This window comes from Blastomyces dermatitidis (assembly GCF_000003525.1).
Source record: "Blastomyces dermatitidis ER-3 genomic scaffold supercont1.5, whole genome shotgun sequence".
NCBI lineage: Eukaryota > Fungi > Ascomycota > Eurotiomycetes > Onygenales > Ajellomycetaceae > Blastomyces > Blastomyces dermatitidis.
In genome coordinates, this window is record NW_025544778.1 from 5274447 (window position 1) to 5301388 (window position 26942).

A 26942-nucleotide genomic window follows, 5' to 3' on the forward strand; every position below is an offset into this window, starting at 1 on the left:
CTGAACCTCGAGTTTGCTGGGTCAGCAAGTTGATTGAAGAAGACCCACGGCAATAACTTTATTTCTGCCGTTGAGATCTTGAAGAAAGAGGTAACCAGCCAGATTGGTCAATCGAGATGATCCGTCCTCCATAGCATCTTCTTATTCGCTGGTCGTAATTCCAACAGTAGTTGGTGAGCGAAGGAAGTCACAGGAAGCCTAGTTCAAGCAAGCTTCGGCCTTGGGGTTTGACCGGCGAATATGGTGAAGATATGAAGATACGGATTTGATTCCCGCTTCGCACCGAGACTCCGGCTGGCTGTAAGGGCGAGATCCCTCGGTTCTCTACATGGTGGAAGGCCCTGCTTGGCGTCCAGTCTGTCAGCGAGCGAAGGTTCATGCCTGAAGGCACTTGTCTCTTGAGAGAAACCACCATTCCTAAAATAAAATAGCAAGACGGAGAGGAGGCCGGAAAGTTTCCTCTGGCTTTGAGGAGTGCGGGCACACGGGAGACCTACGTTCGAATCCGTTTTCCCTTCAACGGTGCGTTCAACGTAGTCGCACTCATTTTGAGTCTGCCAGATTCTCACAAGGTTCAACTAGTTTCACATACTTAGTGACATCTCCCCCTCAGGTTGAATAATTGAACGCTTTGACACCGGTCCAACGCAGCGCCACATTCCTGACCGGACGACTTCCTTGGGCTGGAAAGTTTCGCTTGATGGAAAATGCTGTGCACAGTAACTACGGACTAACTACTCCGTAGAGAGCTGGGAGAGCATTGCCCAAGTGGACAACGATTTCCGAGTCGGTTCCAGAGCGCGTCGGCAACCAAGATATTTAAAATTCAACGATGACATCAAGCCGGTCTCGAGTGGACTTGCTTACGCTCGCTTATTCAGCTTGAGAAACATGTCTTGGAGGATAACGTTGTTCTGTTGTGTTGTAATCTAACTACGCGAGTTACACTAAATGAATAGGTTGGGGTGGCACGTGACTAGGGTAGGTGTAGTAAATGCAATAATAATTAAATTACATGAATTGGACCCTGATTTTCTCATTAGAAAAGGCATTCATACAGTAATAACTGTAAAAATCAAGAAATACATGCAAAATTCATTGATTCACTGTATCATTATTATTATTCAATTATTTCTTCTTCTCAATTTTCTGAATGCTAACTCTCTTAATAAAATCTTCAAATACAGACTTTATCAGTGACTTGATAAGACTGTCAGTTATATTCACTGTAGAATCAATATATTTCATCATAATTTCTTCTTTTTTAATCAAATTACAGAGAATATAATATCTAATCTCAATATAATATAATCTTTATATTAAGAATTCTTTCTTTACTAGATTAATTACTCTCTTATTATTAACTTATAGATGTGAGTATATTTTTGCTTTTTCATTATTTATTAACTCAGTGTTATATAATAGATTGTATTATCTGTTATACTTAATTAATAACTTACACTCTCTTTAGTGAGAGTGTTATTCTGATTGAAAAGTGTTTTTTCACTCTCTATCAGATTAATGAAGAATCTCATTATCAGCTTAACAGCTCATGTTATAGATATGAAGATTGAATATATTATTTTTATCTGAACACAGACTTTGCAGAATAATAAAGCTTATTAATTAATAATTCTTATCTCTAGATATAAGTCTGCTATCATTTTTATAATATCTATAAGATTTAGATATTCTAGCTTTTAATATTATTGCATTATTATAAGTTCAGATCAAGTCTCTGTATATAACTAATTTTTTCATCTTATAGATATCATTCTTATTTAATCTTGCTATAAATAAGAATATACAGTTGAGAGATATAATTAATATAGTATAATTATTCTTATATATCAACTGCTTATAGATATAACTCTGATATACAAGCTTATTCATACTTATAAAATTCACTTCTAACTTCAGAATATAGCAGATATTATTTAACAGTATATTCATTTCTTCTGCTGAAATCTTCATATCTTCTATAGCTGTAGCAGAGATCACTGTTTTATCTGTTATTTTTAATATTACTTTTATCTTCTGAGATTTTATCATAATAAGATCTCTGTGAGATGTGATATAAGTGCTTAATTCAGAGTCTAGAATTCAGATATCTTTTTCTATCTAATCACTTACATAGATCTTTTTCTTAATATAAAATACTTACTTTATAATATTATAAATAGAAGCAGTATCTGTATTCTCTGCATTCTTATCTTTATTCTTATTTCTATTTATATTAGAGTTTAAAGAATGTTTTTTAGAATATTTCTTTTAACAGTCAGTCTGAATATGACTAACTTTTTAATAATGATAGTATATTCTTATATTATTATTTTTATATTCAGATTTGAATTCAGTGTTCTTATTCTTATTATTATCTTTATTCTTGTCTTTCTTATTCTTATCTTAAGTGTTATTTGCAGAGATCTTTTCATTGAAGATGAGAGATTCATCAGTAGCTGATAATTATAGAAGAATATTTTAACATAATTTTATAAAATTATCTTTAAGTATTCTAGTATTCTTATTCTTCTCTATTACATTCATTTAATGCTTTATAAAAGATAATCAATCTTTACTAATCTCTGTAAGAAGTCTATTAAAAAACATGAAATCTTTGATATTATATCTCAATCAGATATAATCAGTTCTGATTATAATTAAATATTTAATAAATGTGTAATCAGAATTCTTTGATTTTAATATTATCTTAATTAATTCTTGAAATAGATAAGTTTTATAAATAGCAGATCTCTCAGTGAAATTATTCTCTATAATAGATTATAGAGAATAAGTAGATAGTTAAAACTTCTTAAGTATAATAAAGTGAGATTTAATCTGCAGAGTGATCATAGACTATATATAGTTATATAATCAGATATTTCATTTTAATTAAAAATATTACATATTTATACTGATATTCTTATCAGAATTAATCTGCTTATTATTAAAAATATCATTTATTTTAGATTATCTTACTATGAGTAGAATCTCTTCTTTTTATATAAAATAATTTACAGAGTCAGTAAGTATAATAAACTTCTTTATAAATCTTATTTAATCTCTGAATTTATTAAGAATCTTTATTAATACAGATATTTTACTCTTCTATTAAAAATAGTTTATTAAATCTGTACTAAGCTCTTTATTTTCATCTCTATCTATCTTCATTTACTTAACTTCATACTGAAGTCTTGTAATTTCTAGTCTTATATAAGTCTTCTCACTTACAGAGTTATTATTATTTCAGTTACTTAAGTCTCTTATATTATCTGATATCTCACTGATATCTTTAATCAGATCTTTATATTTATTATTAAACTTATCAGACTGTTTCTCTATAATGATTTTATTCAGCTCAAATATCTTAGAAGCTGTCTTTTAATTTATTATTAGTATTAATAGTAATCTGTGATCTTGTATTTACTACTCTAATATTTTCTTATTTCTTCATCTTAAAAATATGTATTCTTTTATTAAGTCAGACATCTCTTCAGATCTTAGATTAATTATAAGTTCAATTATATAATAAATTATCTAGACATGCTTATAATGATGTATGAAGATATCAATTATATGTTATTTTACAGCTTTTCATTTTATAGAGAGCTTTGTAATCTCTTAAAAAATAATATTATTCTGTTGTGTTGTAATCTAACTACGCGAGTTACACTAAATAAATAGATTAAGATGACACGTGACGCCAGCGTGACTCAGTTAATAAGACTGGTAATCAAGATCACATATATTAAAAGTGTGTGAGTTCAAATCTCACTGCTGATATCTGTTACTTCTTACTTATAAAAGCTCTTATATAATAGAGACTGAGTCTAATTAGTAAGACTTAATACAGAGTAGAACTCTCTACTGTAAGTTAAGTTACTAGTTAAGTGAGATTCTATGAACACTTATCAGAGCTGATATAAGATGTTAATATCTTACTATTCTACTGTATATCTGTCAAGATTCTAATAATATAGAGCTAAGTCTAATGTAGTAATTATATACTACTTAAACAAGTCTCTAACTAGAGTCATCATCAGAGTCTAACTCTTTCTCAAATATAGAGAATAATTTTAAAAATTATTTAACTAGTAGATCTAGATATATATCTAGACTCTAGACAGAGTACTCTGATAAACTAGAGTCTATAAGCTCACTATTAAGCTCTAATACTGATAGAGAGAACTGTAGTTATTAAGTCTATAATTAGTTTCTAACACAGAATAAGGTTATAATAACTGATTAATAAGACTATAAGCATCTAATGAGACTGAGATCAGCAATTGAAAGCTTGATATGTACATTATTAAGTGAGCAGTGACAGTCACTAACTAACATCTCTGAAAATTAGTGACTGATCTGAGAGAACAGACACAGTAGTCAGTTAATTATAGAGAGTTAAATATAATTAGCTTAAGATGCATTCTGCAGATGACTAGCGCCTGTAGTCACAACTACAAGCTTAAACAGAAGAAACTCTTAACTATCTAAATCTTCAAACTTTAATTCTTCAGCTAAATGTAAACAGAATTTGAATTCTTAAACTTCTGTTAAGATTAGAGAATTGAGAAATAACTCTGATAATAAACTAGATATAATATAAGCAGTTGAGATTTCTACTTTTCAGAATAGTTATAATCTACTATCTGATAATAGTGATTAGATTCTACTCTACTCTCTTTTAATATGAATATACAATAAAAATAACAAAAAAAGTTTAAAAACTCTTTAAAAATCACATTTATTCAAAATAATGTGAATAGAAACTCAAACTGCATTTATTCTTATCTTCAAATTGTATTTGAATAAAAAGTTGATTTTATACTGCTTCAGAAGCTGAATTTTGATACTGAGTAAAAATATGTTATTTCTCATTCATGCTACTACTGCTTTATACCTCAAAAGTCTGAGATAAAGTCAAGAGTAGTGATCTATGAAAGAAAGAGATTAAGATATTAATTTAATCTAAGATTTAATATTATGTCTGACTCTGATATTCTGATGAGTGATATTATAGATAAAGAGAATAAGTTTGATACTATACAGCTCATAAATATCTATAATAAAAAGTCATTGAAGATAAATAATAACATCTGAATAATTAATAGAGGATTTCTGAACATAAATTTATCAAGAAACTCTATAATTATAGAAGATTTCAATGCACATCATCTCTGATGAAATTCAGAATATAAAAGAGCAGTAAGAGTTGATAATCTGATTAAATGAATCTTTGAGTATTTAATAGATTTAGTTAACAAGTCTGATTAACAAACATTCTTTAGAAAAGATATGAAATAGAAATCTATTATAGATCTAATCTTCATGTCATAAAATCTAATGAAAAAAAGACTTGTAAACTGATTTATTAATTCAAATGAGACATCAGAATCTGATTATAAGATTATTCAATTTGATATTGAACTGAGTGAGAAATAAATAAGTGAAAACTCTCTTCTCTCTAATCAGTTTAACTTTGAAAAAGCTGACTGAAAGACAGTTGAAGAAAGTATAAAACTGTTAAAATCTGAAAGATAGAGTGAGCTATATTGAAATTCTGATCAAGATATCTCAAATGAAATACTTAAGAATAGAGTGAAGCTTATTACATCTATTATTCTAGCAAGTATTAAAGATAATATTTCAAAGAGAAAGTCTTCTGAGTATTCAAAATCTTGATGAAATGAGAATATCACATCTAAAAGAAAACAATTGACTACTGCTAGAAGAGATTGAAAGAATAATATAATTTCTGATAAAGAGTTCAAAGCTGTCAGAAATGAATATTTTTCAGATATTAAAAGAGCTAAAACAGACTGCTGAAATAAGTTTCTTGAAGAAGTATAAGAAAAGAAAGTTTTTAAAGCTTTTAACTATACTAAAACAAGAAGTGTAGCAAAACTTTTAATCTTAGAATATGAATTTCAGAATGAATCATATACAGCAAACTCTTTTAAGAAAAAATATCAAGCTTTTATAAGAACTCTCTTTCAAAACTTATCAGATTCAGATTCAGAGAAAGAGAATATATCACTTCTCAACTATATTAATGAAAATAACTGAGAATGATCTGATCTTACTTAAGATGAATTAGAGTTAGTTATCTTCTCAAGTTCTGTTAAAACTGCTGCAGAGCCTGATTCAATTAATCACTTAATTATTCAAAATACATACTTCTACTTAAAGAATGAATATTTTAAGCTCTTTTTCAATTTCTTGAAAAATGAATATTATTCTGAATACTGAAGAGAAGCCACTGAAGTGATTCTTATAAAATCTAATAGAAAAACTTCAATTCTTAAGTTATATAGAGTAATATCTCTATTGAACTGTCTAGAAAAGGTTTTAGAAAAGATAATAGCTACTTAACTATCTTTTATAAACTCTATCAGTAATTCTCTTTTATTTAGTGAATAAATAAGAGATAGAAAACAGTGTTCTGTAATTAACACTGTTCTCTCAGTTATTCATAATATTCAAATAGTAAAGTATGAAGATCTGATCTCAACTGAAGTTTTGTAGTTCGGAAGAATGTACGACTGTCAGATAATAACGCGGCCGCTTCCGAACTACTAGCGTACGAATGTAAAGAGGGTCATAGCAGCCACTAATTAATTTAGCATATGATATTATAATATATAAGAAGCCAGCGTACACCTGTAATTATACACTGACTTAAGCAATCTTTGAATCACATCTGATAGCATGTTTAAAAACTGGTGAGAAGTGCAGACTTCTTCAGAACATGATAATTTCATCTACAAAGTGATTCATAGTTATCATGTCAGTGTGGTTCTAGAATGTCTCAAAAGATAGTGTATAAAAAGCAGTGAGCAGAAGAGCATCTGATTGATACTGCTTTACTTATTGAGAAAAAACTTCATGCTCAGTTGAATGCCACATATGCAAACAGATGAGATGTGAGAAAGGAAATGAAAGCAGTGAACCAGATTCAAAGAAGTCCGCTTTCTACTTAAAAGAAGAATAAAAAGAAAGAAGTGATCATCACTGAAGTTGTACAATGATAACAGAAATCATATAATGACATAGTGATAGAATGATATAGCGATATAATAATACAGTGATATAGTGATATAATGATACAGTGATATAATAATAGACATTATACAATTAATGAGAAATCACTGAAATGAATATCTCTTCTAGTTAATATAAACAACACTCTTCTCTGCTACCTGAACTGAAAGATATGCAGAACCTCTCAGAGAGTTTACTCAAAGTAGTAAGAAAAGCAGCTGAAATCACTGAACTGAAATTGAAGCTCTATACATGTATGAGAATTCTAAATGAGATTGAGACCTTGTGTATACAGTGACAGGCTGAGACAGAAGTCAAACAACAATTGACATTCACTGCAGATCAAGCATTCACTATGAAGAGCTTTATCAATACAATTATCATTATTAATAAGAATAGAGAAAATCAGATCTTAAATCTGCAGCAGAAGATTAAATATTTACACAGATAGATAACTACACTGAATCTGAAGATTTTATCATGATTATTCACAATCTCTTCAGAAGTATACACATTATCAAAGACTGCTGTGTAGAATAAGAATCTGAGTATAAAATATATCAAGCTGAGAGATCTGCTGAAGTCATTAAGCTTTAATAGTAACTGAAAAAATAATGCTGTAATTAGCTAGCTAAGTCAGATACAATTATATTATTGAATTGAATATAAACTCACAGACAGATAGTTAACAGAATTTTAACAAGTCTTAAGATCTGCTATATTTTTATATAAAAAAATGAAGTTATTATAAATAACTGATAAAAAGATGAATCTCACAGATCTGAAGTAATATTCATTCTTATAAATATAAAATGAGTTTTTCAAATGAATCTTGTACAACTTTGAGAAAGTGAATATATAAGACAAGTATTATAAATACTTCACTAAGTGTAGATAAGTAAGTAATCTTACATTGTACTTCACACACTTCAGTTTATACTATCTCATATTGAATAAAGAGCTTTTAACATCTTTCTATTTACAGATCTTCATTCATGATCTTACATCTGAGTTAAGAGTGAAATGAAAATGCTTAATCTCACAGTCAGGTATAGTGAAGAAAGTATATAATATTCTTATCATACAGAAACAAGTGAGTCAATTGTGATAGAAAATACTGTAATCAAGTATGTCTCAGCAGAGAACAGATAATCAGACTTCTATAATATAAGTCATATATCTGAATATGATAAATCTAGATCTGAATGTCATTACTAAAGCACTGAATCTTCTGAAAAAGAGATTCTCTGAGTGAAAATCTTGATATTATAAGCATCAAGCTTGCTTCAACTGCAGATATCAAAATCATGATATAAAAGATTACACTCAGTATACACAGTTAAGAGAAGTAAGAGAGTTAAAAAACTAGCAGAATCAGTGAGCTTGAAGATACTCACTGATATTCTATAAAAAGTCTTCAAAGTGAAAGAGATGTCTGTGTTAGATGACTCTCTGAATTCTGTGAATATAAGAAAGAAGCAGACTTCTGACTGAGAAGCAGTCAGAAATGAAGTGAATGCTCATCTCAATATCTTAAGATCTGAAATGTTAATGTATAGAGAGTACTTGAGTAAGAATTAAGAGATAACTGTAAAAGTATTAGCAGACACAGAAGCTTCTATATAATATATTAATAATTATATAATCTGAAGATTGAAAGAGATTCACTGAGTGAAGAATTCTCAATATATAAGATTATCTGATAACTGATATTTGATATCATCTGCAAGAGTAAGAGTTCTCTTGCACTTTGAAGAATGATCTTGCTATATTTAAGTGTGAGAGCTGCAGAATGTGAAATACAATCTTATTCTCAGACTTAATTAGTTTCAAAGATTTAATTCACAGATTCAATGATGTATATATCATATACAGTTGACTGATAGAAAGAAAACAGTTCATATGATTCTATCAACTGATATGAGAAGAACATTTCACATCTCTGATATAGAAGAATTAAATCTGCTTACATATTAATAAGTAAAGAGAATGATTTATAAGACCTCATCTGAAAGCATTCTGTATGTCATACAGAACCTGAAAGTGAAGAAAACTAAGATAAAAGATATACAGAAGAATAAGTGTATGAAGAAGCTTCTGAAGAAGTATAAGAAGATCTTCTGAACAGATCTTTCATCAGAATTGCTGCTGAAATGAGAATTCATACATGAGATTGACACAGAGAATGTAAAATCAGTCAATCAGAATATATATCTTCTATTACAAACACATCTCAAAGAACAGAAGTATCAGATCACAGATCTTCTAGAATATAATCTTATATAACTCTTATTAAGTACATGAGACTTTTCAGTTCTATTTATGAAAAAGACAGATGAAGAGTGATAAATGTGTATTAATTACTCAGCACTCAATAAGCTTATAATCAAGAATGAATATTCACTGTCATGAATTTAACAACAGTTGAATACAGTTGAAAACACTTAATATCTATCAAAGATTAATCTTCTTTCAGAATACTGACAGATTTATATAGATGAACTATCAGTTCTGTGAACTGTATTTAATATATAATGAGAAAAGTTCAAATTTCTGATAATATTATTCAGTCTGACAAATGCATCTACTATCTTTTAAATAATAATGAATACAATAATTCATAAACAGAATAAAATCTTATATCTTATATATCTCAATAACATTCTAGTCTTTTCAAACTTATATAATGAATATCTAAAGCATCTTGATAAAGTGCTTATAACTCTGACAGAGTATAAGCTCTACACTAAATCAATCAAATATGTGTTTAAAATGAAAGAGTTGAAGTTCATAGAATATATAATGAGTGATGACTGTATACATCTCATCTCAGAGAAATTGAATATTATAGTAAATTAACTGCAGCTGAGAAATATATATTATGTATAATAGTTTCTTAAGTTGATCTCATACTACTGCAGATTTATCAAGGATTTCACATAAATATCTACATCACTCTCAGATCTCTTAAGAGAAATAGATATAAATCTGTGAAAAAAGAAGTTTTGTTCAATTATCTGAAATGCTGCATGTGAAGAGGCTTTTCTCACACTGAGAGAATGTATAATAACATTCTCAGTGCTTATTCAATCAGATTGTGATAAATCTTTCTATATTGAGACAGATGCATCCGAATGAGCTATCAGAGACACTCTTTTACAGATAAGTAAGAACAGCAAGCTGCATCTGATGATATACAATGATAGAAAATGATCAGATGCTGAGCTCAATTACTCAGTATATGAAAAGAAATTACTAGCAATCAAGCACATGCTGACATTGTGAGATAGATATATTAACAATGAGTATATAATAACAGTGATTACAGATTATAAAAGTCTTATCTATCTATAATTAATGATAAAACCTTTCAAACACTTAGTATATTGAATCTCAGAGTTCTAAGTGTATGATCTTCATATCAAATACTGAACGAAATTGAATACAGTGATATCTGATACAATCAGTCACAGATCTGATTTCATAAGTGAGAGTTCTGTGAATCAGACACAAGAGACATTCATATTAAACATGCTGAGAAGATGCAAGGAATCAGAATGAGTGAACACTATAATCTCTCACTTGAAGAATGACAAGATGTCAGATGATAAGTATCTTATGAGAGTAGTAGAAGAGATACTTTGAAACTTCAAGCTAAGAAAATTGAGAAATGAAAACAACATTGTGCTTTATCACAATCTAGAATATGCAGAAGCTCTCTATCTAGAATCTTTATTTAGACATAACTTGATAACTCACATGCATAAGAAATTCAGTCACTTAGAAAGCTCTGAACTCATGAGCATACTTGAAACAAGAGCATACTGATCAAGCATGACTGAGAATATTCAGATGTATACTCACAAGTGTCTGAATTGTCAGGTTACAAAAGAATCTAAGAAAGGATTAGAATGTAAGAAAGTGCAATATCAGATAAAGTGTACAATACAACTGTTTAAATGATAAGAGATGAATCTCATAGACATATTACTGTGAATATTAAATGAAAATTGATGAATAATCACTGCTATTGATTACACTACTGACTGATCAGTTATAAAAGCAGTTTCAGAGATAATAGAGAAGATGATGATGAAGTTTCTATATAATAAGATCTATGTCAACTATGAAATGCTGTGTGAGATTCTAACTGATAATAATGTGAATCTCATAGAAGAAGTGATAAGATATTTCATGAGTCAGTTACAGATAAGACATTATAGAACAATATTATATCATTCACAGATAAACAGGAAGATGAAACACTTGAATGAAATCTTAGACAACATGCTGATGAAATATCTAGTGAGCAAGCCTACAAGACTATGAAATGAATATCTCAGGCAGATGCTACTGATCACACAGATTCAACAGCATACAGTCTTCAAGTGTTCACCATTCTACCTGTTGTATGAATTGCATCCGCGCATCTCAGAGAATGCTTCAGAAAAGGTGAGAGAGAAAACAGCAGTTGCAGACACAACAGTCACGGACGCAACAGTCACAGATGCAACAGTCACAGACACAACAGTCACAGACACAGCAGAAACAGCAGTTACAGACACAGAAGTAGCAGTTGCAGACACAGCAGTCGCGGACACAGAATCAAGATTGAAAGAGATCAGTCACACACATGCAAAAGCTAATGAGTTACTTCTAAACTGAGCAATTCAATCAAAAAGAATACAAGACTCACTAGTTAAGAAATCAAGTCTCAAGATGAAAATGTAAGTTCTTATACACAATGAGAGTTCTGAGAAGTTCTAATCTAGGTGGTTTGAGCTATATAAAATACTTAAATCACATTCTCTGAGAATGTATGCATTGAAAGAACCAGAGAGACAGATCTTATATAACTTAATAAATGATTCACAACTTGTGAAAGCAAAGATATAAGACCTGAGTGAATTATAATTATTCACAGTACTATTATCAGTATTGAAAAAGAAGAGACTTATAATTGAAAAGTCTTATAAGATAAGAGAAATCATAGACACTTATAAATCAGATAATCTCACTTATTTCAATCTTTTCATAATTATAAGAAAAGAATGAAAAGAAATGAAGAAATCAGATAAATATCACACTTTAATAAGTGATGAGACTGTAGCCAGTTATACAATAACATATCACAGACAGTGAGTATAATACAGTAAAGAGCAGTCTCAAAGTAGCAGACTTATACATAAGTCAGATTACAGAAGAAAAAGAAATTCAGAGTTAAATTCAACTATTTACATCAGTTCAATCACAGAGATCATAAAGAATAAACTATCTGAAATATTCATGAATACATGAGATCAAGTCATCTCAATTCCTGAGAATACTCAGAGATTGAATGAGATTAGTTTTAATGAGCTGTTCACTGTAGTGATCTAAGCAGGTGAAGAGAGACAGTATAATGCATAAGATAGAATCACAAAAGATGAAAGCTGCTGAACCTAGTCACTGAATACTGTATTATATAGAGATTATGTAAGAGTAGTGACTAGCAGATAAAGAAAAAGTGTAAGAAAAGAAATAATGAATTGATCATCAACTGTAAGAGTCAGCTGTAAAAGATAAATATTATCATACATATCTCATTCATTTTCATACACTACATGTTTAATCTATTTTCAACATCATATCATCTGAAAAACATCAAAAATAAAGGAAATCTCAAAACTCAAGATCTGTAAGAGATTCAAGAGCTGTAAGCTGCTCTTACAACAATGCTGCATATGTCTCTGATTTCTCTACTGCTCTGTGTACAACATTAATGTCATTTATCACAAGATTGACTGAAATATCAATATAGAAATGCATACACATATATATAGAAAAATTGAAGAAGAGTGCAGAATCTGCAGAATCAGAAGTCAGAGCAGAGAGAACAGAGGTAGAAGAAATGAAAGAAGAAGGTGCAGAATCAGACAAATGATAGTGAGAGTTACTCAGAGCTGAATGCTTACAACTCAGTGTGCACACAACCTTCCCTGCAGAGAAGGAAGAGAAAGTGATAAGAAAAGCTTAAGAGTAGAAGAGAGTAGTCTCAGCAGCATTATCATTTTTAATCAGAATAATCTCTGACACTGAAGCAACTAAGAATCATTGTTAGTATACAAAAATTACAAAATCAGAGATGAGAACAGTTACTGAACAAACATCTGCTAGTCTTAGAGTTGTACATGCAATTACAACATGCACAAGACTTCTCAGAAAGAGAGAGAGAGACATGAGAGAATGCAGAAAGCAGAACACAGTGTGTGAACAGCTCATTCTCATGATAACATTTCAGACAAGGTGTATAAGTCTCACACTCATAGATATAAAAGAGTATGACATCTGTGTTTCTGTTTCTGAAAACATGGATATCTTTCATCTACATCATAAAGTCAAATGACAGATGCTAGAGAATAGGCTGATACAGATCTATCATTCTGAAGAAATTCATCAGAGTGAATATCTCTGCAATATTAAACTTTATAATTATGAAAAGCTTCTTGATGTCTGTGAACATCATGACTTCATGCATAGTAAAACTCATAATGATTTCTTCTAAGAACAGAAAAATCAGTGTTAGAAAGAAAAGATGAAAAAGAAAAAGACTTACAATCTTAATACTATTGAGAAGAAGAGTGATTCTCTGATATGAATGAACAATTGTCTTATTATGAATATTTAAAATGAATGTAATAATCAGTGTCTGTAACTGAGCTTCAGATAATTATGTTGTACACAGTCTTCATATAATAAATTATTCTGAGAGTCAGTAAGAAGAGCGGGAGTATACACACTGAGAGATATAATTTATTAAGTCTATGTAATATCTTCTTGAAATGAGGAGAGCTGATAATGAAAGCAGAGATGATAAAATCAGAAGTGACAGAAGTGAGAGTCGCGGGAACAGAGATAGCAGAAGCAGAAGAACTAGACACAGAGACAGGTGTAGAAGATTGAGAGAGAGCAGCAGAGAAAGAAACAGAGAGAGTGAGAAGAGACACAGAAGACTCAGTCACACATAGCACAGACAATTTCTTTATTATCACATTCTTCAAGTTCTCAATTAATGATTTAATATTGAAATCATGATCATTAGCAGACATAAATCTGTTAACATATGAAGATTCTATGTGAATCAAAAAATCAGCATCTGCAATCATATAATACAATCAGAAAAACATGATCAGATGCTGCTAAAGAAAAGAGAGTCAGAGACATATAAGAAGATGAAGAAGATGTGTCATTCATAATAGTATGTTCTGATGATTGTTAGAAGATAAACAAGTCCTGGCCATGTTTCATAACATATTACACTTACTGCTAATAAACTGCCTGATATGAGCACTACAAGAACACTTGTTATGAGAATGAGAAGCCATCATCAGAAATGCATACAATGTGATAGATGAACAGATGAAAAGAGTTGAACAGAAGAAGAGATAGAAATCTTGAATAAAATGATGATGTTCAATAATAACAATGATAGAGATGATGATTGAAGAATAAGAAAAATTAGTGAATAAGTGATGTAATATAGTGAAAGTTTCTTTGTGAGAGTGTACACATAATGCTAGCTGAATCAGAAATAGATCACATAATCATGAAATGCTAGTGATAAGCTAATCTGCATAAAGCTAGAGTGTACAACATGATCACATGAGTGTGACTGAATCTGGTAAGAGAGAATGTGATTTAGAAGAATGTATGACTGTCGGATAATAATGCAGCCGCTTTCAAACTACTAGCGTACAAATGTAAAGAGAGCCATAGCGGTCACTAATTAATTTAGCGTATGATATTACAATATATAAGAAGCCGGCGTATGCCTGTAATCGTACGCTGGCTTAAGCAACCTTTGAATCACAGTTTTTATTGATATAAAAGAAGAATTTGATTATATTTCAAAGTCAAAGTTAATTCAGACTTTAAAGATGTTAAAACTGTCACTTTCTCTAATAAAATGAGTTAACTGTTTTATATTTAAAAGAATTATACAACTTTTCTTTAATGAAATGAAATAAGACAAGACTGAGATAAAAATAGAAATATCATAAGAATTTTTAATCTCACTCATTTTATTTGCAATATACACTGCATATCTATTCAAAAATAGAAATATGAGAATAGTGCAATCTCTAAGTTATATAAATGATATTGATCTAATCTACAGCTCAAAAACTATTAAAGAGAATTTGAAAGTGATTGAAAAAGCTATAAAGAAAATCTTTATCAGAGCAGATATCAATTAAATTTAATTTAATATGAATAAAACTAACTTAATTCATTTCTTTTCTAGATTCAATGAGAAAGAACTATCTCTAACTCTTTTAAATAGAGAGATTAAACTCAGTGTAAATATCAAATAATTAGAAGTATAATTAAACTCCAAGTTAAATTTTAAATATCACATTTAACAAAGAACTGTCAAGGTAGAAAGACTATTGAATAATATAATCAGACTATTAAATATAAAAAGAGATCTATTCTTTCAGATGATAAGACAGTTATATATGATCTGTATTACATCAGTAGCTGATTATGAAGTTCAAGTTTGATAAAATAGTTAAGAGAATTTCACTGAACTCTTTCAAAGTCTGTAAAACAGAGTCTTGAGAAGAATTCTGAGAGTATTTAAATCATCTTCTATTAAAGTAATGAAAATTGAAGCTTTAATTTCTTCTTCTACTAGTAGATTTGAAAAGGCCTGTATAAACTATACTCTGAGAGTTATAAAGATAAGCTTAAATTATATAATCAGAGAAAGAGTCTCTTCTTCATTTTCATCAATTAACTCTGAAAATGAACTGAATTGAAATAGATTTCTTGATTGAAATGAAAATAATTCTTTAAAGAAAATGTCTTCTCAACTGTACAGACTATACTCTCTGATTAAAAATCAATTTTCTTCTTTAAATATTGAAAAAGTTGATCATGAGAAGTTATCTCTCTGAAGAGAAAAGCTTGAATCTCTTATAGACTTATAAATAAGTGAACTATCTAAAGAGAAAGAATATGAACAGCATTTAAAGAGAATTTCTACAATTAATATAAAAGACTGTATTCTGATTTATTCAGATAACTCAAAAAATGAGAATTTGAATAGATTAGACACAGACATTGCTTATACTGAAGATAATATCAATTTTATCTCAGATTTCTGAAATTTAGGCTGTGAATCTGAAGTCTTTGATGCTGAACTATTTGTAATAGTAAAAGCTTTCAAACTCATTGAAATAAAATATCATAAAAGAGAAAATAGTTTAAAAGAGATATGAATATTCTCTGATAGTCAAGCTGCTTTAAAAAGACTTAGAAATAGTCAGATTTATAATAATTAAATGAATCTTGAACTGATCTTAAACTCTGTTTTGAAAATATAAAAGAGAAGAATATCAAAACTGATAATTTATCTACACTGAGTTTCTGCTTATATGAATATTCATGGCAATGAATTGACTGATTCAGCTGTAAAAAAGAGTGCAGAATTAAGCAGATCTATTCAAAAAATTATATTCTGATCTTTTATAAAGAGAAAAATAAAAGAATCTTGTTTAGATAAGTAAAATGAAAGCTGACAGAAACAAAAGAAGAGTATACATTATTCAAGATTTACAATAAAACCTAAGTGAAAATCTTGTTTAATTAAATATAAAAAGAAAATATTCTCATCTATAATACAGCTGAAACTAGAATATGACTATTTTAAATCTTATATACAAAGATTTGATGATAGATTTGACTCAATAGAAGGCTCATTCTGCAATGTAAATGAGAATTCTAAGTATATTATAATGCACTGTGCATTATACAATAGTCTCAGAGTCAGATTGAAAGAGAAGTATGATCTAAATTAATTAAATATGAGATTCTTATTCTCAACTGAGACAGGAGTTAAATACTTAATAGACTTTCTATCAGAAACTCAAGCAGCTATAAGAAAATGACTAAATTCAGAAATATCTGAATATGAAGAGAAGGAAATCAATCAGATATAGTCTGTTAAAACAGCTATATACTATCTTTTAATAATTTATTTTGTTACAGTCTCTCTTTACTTTATCTTTTTCTTTCAATTTCTTTCTATCTATCTATTTAATGTGTCTATCTTTAAGACTGTGTTCTCTTTTTCTTTGTCATGATATTGTCAAATGATTTCAAAGTATCAGAAGATGTTAAAATACTGCAATTTGTAAACAGTTTTTATATTCTGAGATGGAATTTTCTGATTTTGCATATATGAAATTAATGAATGTATAATAGTTAACTTTACAGATATAGGAAAAACTCTGAGAACTAAAAGTTCTCAGGTAGATATCATAGTCTCTGACTGCATACATCTATAATTGAAGAATAATAAAAATAATAATAACTGTTCATATTCTTTCTCTTTAAATAGTTCACTTATTTGTAAGTCTATAAGAGATTCAAGCTTTTCTCTTCAGAAAGATAACTTCTCATGATCAACTTTTTCAATATTTAAAGAAGAAAATTGATTTTTAATCAGTGAGCATAGTCTGTATAGTTGAGAAGACATTTTCTTTGAAGAATTATTTTTATTTCAATCAAGAAATCTATTTCAATTCAGTTTATTTCCAGAGTTAATTAATAGAAATGAAGAAGAGACTCTTTCTCTGATTATATAATTTAAGCTTATCTTTATAACTCTCAGAGCATAGTTCATACAGATCTTTTCAAATCTAATAGCAGAAGAGAGAATTGAAGCTTCAATCTTCATTGCTTTAATAGAAGATGATTTAAATACTTTCAGAATTCTTCTCAAAGCTCTGTTTTACAGACTTTGAAAGAGTTCAGTGAAATTTTCTTGATTATTTCATTAAACTTAATCTTTATAATCAGCTACTGAGATAATACAGGTTATATATAACTGTCTCATAGCCTGGAAGAATAGACCTCTCTCTGTATTTAATAATCTGATAATGTTATTTAATAGTCTTTCTGCCTTGACAGTTCTTTGTTGAATATGATATTTAAAATTCAACTTAGAGTTTAATCATACTTCTAATCATTTGATATTTAAACTGGGTTTAATCTCTCTATTTAAAAGAGTTAGAGATAGTTTTTTCTCATTGAATCTAGAAAAGAAATGAATTAACTCAGTTTTATTTATATTAAATTAAATTTGATTGATATCTGCTCTGACAAAGATTTTCTTTACAGCTTTTTCAATCACTTTCAAATTCTCTTTAATAGTTTTTAAGCTGTAGACTAGATTAATATCATCTATATAACTCAGAGATCACACTATTTTCATATTTTTATTTTTGAATAGATATACAGTGTATATTGCAAATAAAATGAGTGAGATTGAAGCTTCTTGCAGTACTTCTAGTTTTATCTCAGCCTTATCTTATTTCATTCTATCAAAGAAAAGTTGTATGATTCTTTTAGATATAAAACAGTTAACTCATTTTATTAGAGAAAGTGACAGTTTTAATATTTTCAAAGTCTGAATTAACTTTGACTTTGAAACATAATCAAATGCTTCTTTTATATCAATAAAAATTGCAGTTGAGACCAGACCTTCATGCTTTGCTATTTGAATATCATGAACAACTGAGAGAACAGTGTCAATTGCAGAACATTGTTTTCTACCTCTCATTTATTCACTGAATAAAAGAGAGTTATTTGCGGAGCGAAGCGAAGCAAATATATGATGAAAACCCTGATTATTAAAAGTGAAGAATTTCCTTTTTGAGGTTCTTGGCGCGAATACAGCTCACTGATTAGTGTAGAATTAAGTGAAGTGTAATTCTGTGACATTGCACTATTATATCATCTACTCTGTACAGATTCTTGAATAGATAATACATCTGATTAACAATCTACTCTGTACAGATTCTTGAATAGATAATGCATCTGATTAATCATCTCTCATGGATTCTCAAGAATGAATAATGTGTCAAAAGCCTGTGTTCACTGCTTATAAAATCAGTCTCTTGATTAATTCATTTCTTTACAGTATTCTACTACTTCTACAGCAGTTTGTCTTCAATACTACACTCAGAGAACTCAGATATTATAATCTTTTCTTATTATATCTTTTCTATTACTGATTGTCTCTTTACACTGTGTAAAACTGTAAATAAATATATACAGTGAAATTAGATTCTTCTCTAGTCATAGATTCTATAATAAATAAGTCTGAACTCTCTCTATTATTCTAGATATATTAACACTTCATATAATTAACAGCAGTCTCTTAAGCCTGTGTAAGAATAAGTGCTTACAGATAATTATTCAGATATTTGCAGCTTAATATAATATATACTATTAACTACTAGAAGTATTCATGATAGAAAGATAAAATATAGAAGTTAAGTATATAATAGTATTTATAGCGGGCTGCACCCGATCAATTATATAGACTATTTCATTACACTTCATAGATTCTTCTGTTTCACGCTACAAACGCGCGTAATATATGCTCCGATTCTCAGTCATTTCTGATCGCTGATTCTCAGTCACTATGAACACATGTATATTCTTCCACTCTGAAGCTTCACCGCGTACATCATTACATACATGTATAAATATTCATCTTAATTGCTGATTCTTGCACTTTCTCTTTCTTTCCTTCTTTAACATTTTTATCTTTGTTAAATAAGACTTATTAATATAATATCAATCTATTCAGTATAGGCCTCTTACACTATAAAAATGTTCATTATCTTCTTATTAGAAAATGATTATTCATGCATCATCTTCTCATTAGAAATGATTATTCATTGAGAGATATCTGAATATGTAACAACATATAAGAAATAGAGAAATAGTCAAACAGTTAAGCAGACACTGAGTTCTCAGATAGTTTTCAGATAGAAGCTTACTTATCAGTTACTCTAATCTTATAACAAGATCTTATAAAGAGAGTAAGATTTTATAAGAGAATATTAGCAAAAGACTCAAGAGTTCTGACACTCAGATATATGAGAATATGATTACACTTCTTCAGATTTCACAGATATCATATATTCAACAATTAATATAATCATGTCTAATAATAATATGAAACTCTTGAACATGAGTATAGATGTGATATCACAGTGACTCTGAGTAATGTTAAAGTTATAATAATAATAAATAGCTGATATGCATGCAACTCAACAACTTCAATATAAAGAGATTCAATAATTAACTCATACAATTTCAACATCTACAGAATTAAATATAAAAGTACTGAAAGAATGCTTAGATACTTCTGTATATTTTAATACTTCTGATCTCACTCTCTACTTATCATGAAGAATGAAAATGCTCATGAAACTGAGTGTAGATGAAGATTTCATCAGTTTATTAATCAATCAAGATTAATATATTAATGAATGATTGAAGAATTGTGTGAAACAGAAGTTTCATTCATGAATAAAAGCATGTGAATCAGTGTTATAAATATCTGATAATATTATGAAATATCTTGATATTCTGTTCTGAGACACTGTCATGTAATAGAAAGTATTAGATTAATTACAGAGTATCTGACAGAGAAACACTTCTCTTACAACATTTATCTCTGACTTCAACATCAAGATTCTAGAAGCAGATGATCAATCTTGAGAGAATTAAATGAAGATTAGCATGCTTAAGAAGACATTGATCTTTGAACTCTTACAGGCTCTTGTAAGTATAGATGAAGATCAGACTTATAAAGATTTCTGCACATAGCTTCAGACATTGAATAACTGTCTTATCAAGCTTAAGAGTATACAGAACAGTGACAGAAGACATTATACTTACACATCTGTGCTGAGAAATAACTCAGTCACTTATATATCTGTGCTGAAGAATAACAATGATGCAGATGTCATGAATTGAGTAGACATAAATATCTACACATAAGTAAGAGTTTTTACTGCTTGAATAGACTTTCAAGTTTCTGAGATCACTTCTGAAGAAGTCACTGATCAACATCAATGTGAAGTGTATATCAACTGTAACTAATCAGAACACATTGCTTTCAACTGCTAATCAATCTATATATCTTCACAATTGAGAGAAAGATCAGCATCTGTCCGCATAAAGCATATTACAGTGAAGAAAGATTCAGAAGATAACTATGAGAATACTCTGATGAAACAGAGAAAAGATTAGCTTCTATTCAAATTTGTAAATAGAAGCTTGAAGAGATCAGATAACAACAATTTAAAGAGAAGATGATAATGAAAATGATTCTTATATCTACTGTGATTGATAACATGTATAATATGAAAGTCATGATAGACAGTGATCTATACTACTATGCAATGATAAAATCTTCAGTTGTAAGATATTATAATCTTCAGTGTATTCTCTTATTAAAACTCTGACTTCTTGCAGAATTTGATGATCTAAAAGATGTTTGTATCTGTTATATAGTGAAACTAAACATAGATGTGTTTCAGAGATCACAAAACTAGTGAGCATAAATGTGAAACATGCTCAAAAAGAGGTGAAATATGTCAACATACTCTGCTTAAATGCTCTAATTGCAAAGAAAAACATGCGTCTAGCTCAAAAGAATGTATATTTACTTCAAGAACTTAAAAGAACTGAAGAAAAGATGAAGCTCAAAGCAAATCTAGAACTGAAGAGAATAGTCAAGCCAGTAAACTCACAACTGTAAGCTTAAAAAGAAGAAACTCTCAACTATCTAAATCTTCAAACTTCAATTCTCCAGCTAAATATAAACAGAATTTGAATTCTCAAACTTCTGTTAAGATTAGAGAATTGAGAAATGACTCTGATGATAAACTAGGTATAATACAAGCAGTTGATTATTATTATTATTATTATTCTTCCATTATACTCATATGCAAGCGGAGCTTATGATGAGTCCTTGCGTGATGTTAAATACAGGCCAAGTGTTGGTTATACAGGAGGAAATACAGGTGTTGAGACCACGCCAAGATAACAAGAACATAGGAAATACAAAGAAGTGACAATTAGATACATGCGATAATAACTTCCCAGCCCAGGAACATAGAGCGATTTATTGGAGTGATTTGTACACCTCTGTATTTATTAGAAACCTGAGGTGCTTGAGTTCCGGATTTAATGTATCCCCTGCGGGTTTCGAACCCACACGCCTTGGTTTCCCACGCCAAGGCGCTACCGGGTGGCCGCATTAACCATTCGGCCACCGGGGCACAAGCAGTTGAGATTTCTACTTTTCAGAATAGTTATAATCTACTATCTGATAATAGTGATTAGATTCTACTCTACTCTCTTTTAATATGAATATACAACAAAAACAATAAAAAAAGTTTAAAAACTCTTCAAAAATCACATTTATTCAAAATAATGTGAATAGAAACTCAAATTGTATTTATTCTTATCTTCAAATTGTATGTGAATAAAAAGTTGATTTTATACTACTTCAGAAGCTGAATTTTGATGCTGAGTAAAAATATGTCATTTCTTATTCAAGCTACTACTGCTTTATACCTCAAAAGTCTGAGATAAAGTCAAGAGTAGTGATCTATGAAAGAAAGAGATCAAGATATTAATTTAATCTAAGATTTGATATCATGTCTGACTCTGATATTCTGATGAGTGATATTATAGATAAAGAGAATGAGTTTGATACTATACAGCTCATAAATATCTATAATGAAAAGTTATTGAAGAAAAATAATAACATCTGAATAATTAATAGAGAATTTCTGAACAGAACTCTATCAAGAAACTTCATAATTGCAGGAGATTTCAATACACATCATCTCTGATGAAATTCAGAATGTAAAAGAGTAGTAAGAGTGAATAATCTGATTGAATGAATCTTTGAGCATTTAATAGATTTAGTTAACAAGTCTGATTAATAAACATTCATTAGAAAAGACATGAAACAGAAATCTATTATAGATCTAATCTTTATGTTATAAAATCTAATGAAAAAAAGACTTGTAAACTGATTTATTGATTTAAATGAGACATCAGAATCAGATCATGAGATTATTCAATTTAATATTAAACTGAGTGAGAAATAAATGAGTGAAAATCCTCTTCTCTCTAATCAGTTTAACTTTGAAAAAGCTGACTGAAAGACAGTTGAAGAAAGTATAAAACTGTTAAAATCTGAAAGATAGAGTGAGCTATATTGAAATCCTGATCAAGATATCTCAAATGAAATGCTTGAGAATAGAGTGAAGCTCATTACATCTATTATTCTAGCAAGTATTAAAGATAATATTTCAAAGAGAAAGTCTTCTGAGTATTCAAAATCTTGATGAAATGAGAATATCATATCTAAAAGGAAACAATTAACTACTGTTAGAAGAGATTGAAAGAATGATATAATTTCTGACAAAGAGTTCAAAGCTGTCAGAAATGAATATTTTTCAGATATTAAAAGAACTAAAATAGACTGCTGAAATAAATTTCTTAAAGAAGCATAAGAAAAGAAAGTTTTTAAAGCTTTTAACTATACTAAAACAAGAAATGTAGCAAAACTTTCAATCTTAGAATATGAGTTTCAGAATGAATTATATACAGCAAACTCTTTTGAGAAAAAATGTTAAGCTTTTATAAGAACTCTCTTTCAAAACTCATCAGATTCAGATTCAGAGAAAGAGAATATATCACTTCATAACTATATTAATGAAAATGACTGAGAATGATCTGATCTTACTTAAGATGAATTAGAGTCAGCTATCTTCTCAAGTTCAGTTAAAACTGCTGCAGAGCCTGATTCAATTAATCACTTGATTATTCAAAATATATACTTCTACTTGAAGAATGAATATTTTAAGCTCTTTTTCAATCTCTTAAAAAATGAATATTATTCTGAATGCTAGAGAGAAGTCACTGAAGTGATTCTTATAAAATCTAATAGAAAAACTTTAATTTTTAAGTTATATAGAGTAATATCTCTATTGAACTGTCTAGAAAAGATTTTAGAAAAGATAATAGCTACTTAACTATCTTTTATAAGCTCTATCTGTAATTCTCTTTTATTCAGTGAATAAATGAGAGATAGAAAACAGTGTTCTGCAATTAACACTGTTCTCTCAGTTATTTATAATATTCAAATAATAAAGCATGAAGATCTGGTCTCAACTGCAGTTTTTATTAATATAAAAGAAGCATTTGATCATGTTTCAAAGTTAAAGTTAATTCAGACTTTGAAGATGTTAAAACTGTCACTTTCTCTAATAAAATGAGTTAACTGTTTTATATCTAAAAGAATTAAATAACTTTTCTTTAATAAAATAAAACAAGATAAGACTGAGATAAAAATAAAAGTACTGTAAGAATCTTTAATCTCACTCATTTTATTTACAATATACACTGCATATCTATTCAAAAATAGAAATATGAGAATAGTGTGATTTCTGAGTTATATGAATGATATTGATCTAGTCTATAGTTCAAAAACTATTAAAGAAAATTTGAAAGTGATTGAAGAAGCTGCAAAGAAAATCTTTGTTAGAGTAGATATCAATTAAATTCAATTTAATATGAATAAAACTGAGTTAATTCATTTCTTTTCTAGATTCAATGAGAAAGAACTATCTCTAACTCATTTAAATAGAGAGATTAAACTCAGTGTAAATGTCAAATGATTAGAAGTATGATTAAACTTCAAGTTGAATTTTAAATATCACATTTAACAAAGAACTGTCAAGGTAGAAAGACTATTGAATAATATAATCAGACTATTAAATACAGAGAGAGGTCTATTCTTTCAGACTATGAAACAGTTATATATAGCCTGTATTACATCAGTAGCTGATTATGAAGTTCAAGTTTGATGAAATAATTAAAAGAATTTCACTGAACTCTTTCAAAGTCTGTAAAACAGAGTCTTGAGAAGAATTCTGAGAGTATTCAAATCATCTTCTATTAAAGCAATGAAAATTGAAGCTTCAATTTCTTCTTCTACTATTAGATTTGAAAAGGCCTGTATAAACTATGCTCTGAGAGTTATAAAGATGAGCTTAAATCATATAATCAGAGAAAGAGTCTCTTCTTGATTTTCATTAATTAACTCTGAAAATGAACTGAATTGAAATAGATTTCTTGATTGAAATGAAAATAATTCTTCAAAGAAAATGTCTTCTCAACTGTACAGACTATGCTCTCTGATTAAAAATCAATTTTCTTCTTTAAATGTTGAAAAAGTTGATCATGAGAAGTTATCTCTCTGAAGAGAAAAGCTTGAATCTCTTTATTATTATTATTATTATTCTTCAATTATAGATGTATACAGTCAGAGACTATGACATCTATCTGAGAACTTTTAGTTCTCAGGGTTTTTTCTATGTCTGTAAAGTTAACTATTATACATTCATCAATTTCAGATATGCAAAATCAGAAAATTCCAGCTCAGAATACAAAAACTGTTTATAAATTGCAGTGTTTTAACATCTTTTGATACTTTGAAACCATTTGACAATATCATGACAAAGGAAAAGAGAAAAAGAACACAGTCTCAAAGATAGACACATTAAATAGATAGATAGAAAGAAATTGAAAGAAAAAGATAAAGAAAAAGATAAAGTAAAGAGAGACTATAACAAAACAAATTATTAAAAGAGAGTGTATAGCTGTTTTAACAGACTATATCTGATTGATTTCCTCCTCTTCATATTCAGACAATTCTGAATTTAGCCATTTTCTTGTAGCTGCTTGAGTTTCTGATAGAAAGTCTATTAAGTATTTAATTCCTGTCTCAGTTGAGAATAAGAATCTTATATTTAATTGATTTAAATCATACTTCTCTTTCAATCTAACTCTGAGACTATTGTATAATGCACAGTGCATTACAATATGCTCAGAATTCTCATTTGTATTGCAGAATGAGCATTCTATTGAGTCAAATCTATCATCAAATCTTTGTATATAAGATTTGAAATAGCCATGTTCTAGTTTCAGCTGTATTATAGATGAGAATATTTTCTTTTTACATTTAATTAAACAAGATTTTCACTTGGGTTTTGTTTCAAATCTTGAATAATGTATACTCTTCTTTTGTTTCTGTCAGCTTTCATTTCACTTGTCTAAACAAGATTCTTTTATTTTTCTCTTTATAAAAGATCAGAACATAATTTTTGAATAGATCTGCTTAATTCTGCACTCTTTTTTACAGCTAAATCAGCCAATTCATTGCCATGAATATTCATATGAGCAGGAACTCAGTGCAGATGAATTATCAGCTTTGATGTTCTTCTCTTTTGAATTTTCAAAACAGAGTTTAAGATCAGTTCAAGATTCATTTAATCATTATGAATCTGACTATTTCTAAGTCTTTTTAAAGCAGCTTGACTATCAGAGAATATTCATGCCTCTTTCAAACAATTTCCTCTTTTATAAGATTTTATTTCAATGAGTTTGAAAGCTTTCACTATTGCAAATAGTTCAGTATCAAAGACTTCACATTCAGAGCCTAGATTTCAGAAATCTGAGATAAAATTAATATTATCTTCAGTATAAGCAATGCCTGCATCTAATCTATTCAAGTTCTCATTTTTTGAGTCATCTGAATAAATCAGAATAGAGTCTTTTATATTGATTGTAGAAATTCTCTTCAAATGCTGTTTATATTCTTTCTCTTTTAATAGTTCACTTATTTGTAAGTCTATAAGAGATTCAAGCTTTTCTCTTCAGAGAGATAACTTCTCATGATCAACTTTTTCAACATTTAAAGAAGAAAATTGATTTTTAATCAGAGAGTATAGTCTGTACAGTTGAGAAGACATTTTCTTTGAAGAATTATTTTCATTTCAATCAAGAAATCTATTTCAATTCAGTTCATTTTCAGAGTTAATTGATGAAAATGAAGAAGAGACTCTTTCTCTGATTATATGATTTAAGCTCATCTTTACAACTCTCAGAGCATAGTTCATACAGGCCTTTTTAAATCTAATAGCAGGAGAAGGAATTGAAGCTTCAATTTCTATTGCTTTAATAGAAGATGATTT

General features: G+C 28.9%; 2 protein-coding genes and 1 pseudogene across 3 annotated transcripts; all 3 read right to left on the bottom strand.

The window, feature by feature from the left end:
• Positions 1-203: 203 nt before the first annotated feature.
• BDCG_05632 (uncharacterized protein) lies at positions 204-547 on the bottom strand (the record flags this gene model as incomplete). The annotated part of the gene is made up of 2 exons (XM_045421323.1): positions 204-417; positions 498-547. 2 exons carry the CDS (start codon positions 545-547, stop codon positions 204-206), a joined length of 264 nt encoding a protein of 87 aa, XP_045277232.1.
• A 13085-nt stretch (positions 548-13632) lies between these two features.
• On the bottom strand, positions 13633-14152 carry BDCG_17155 (uncharacterized protein; the record flags this gene model as incomplete). The annotated part of the gene is made up of 2 exons (XM_045426305.1): positions 13633-13669; positions 13821-14152. Coding segments are annotated over 2 exons (368 nt in total), but the record flags the coding sequence as incomplete, so codon positions are not given.
• A 7928-nt stretch (positions 14153-22080) lies between these two features.
• On the bottom strand, positions 22081-22169 carry BDCG_17156 (annotated as a pseudogene). Its single transcript has one exon. The product of its transcript is annotated as a tRNA-OTHER (tRNA).
• Positions 22170-26942: the final 4773 nt, after the last annotated feature.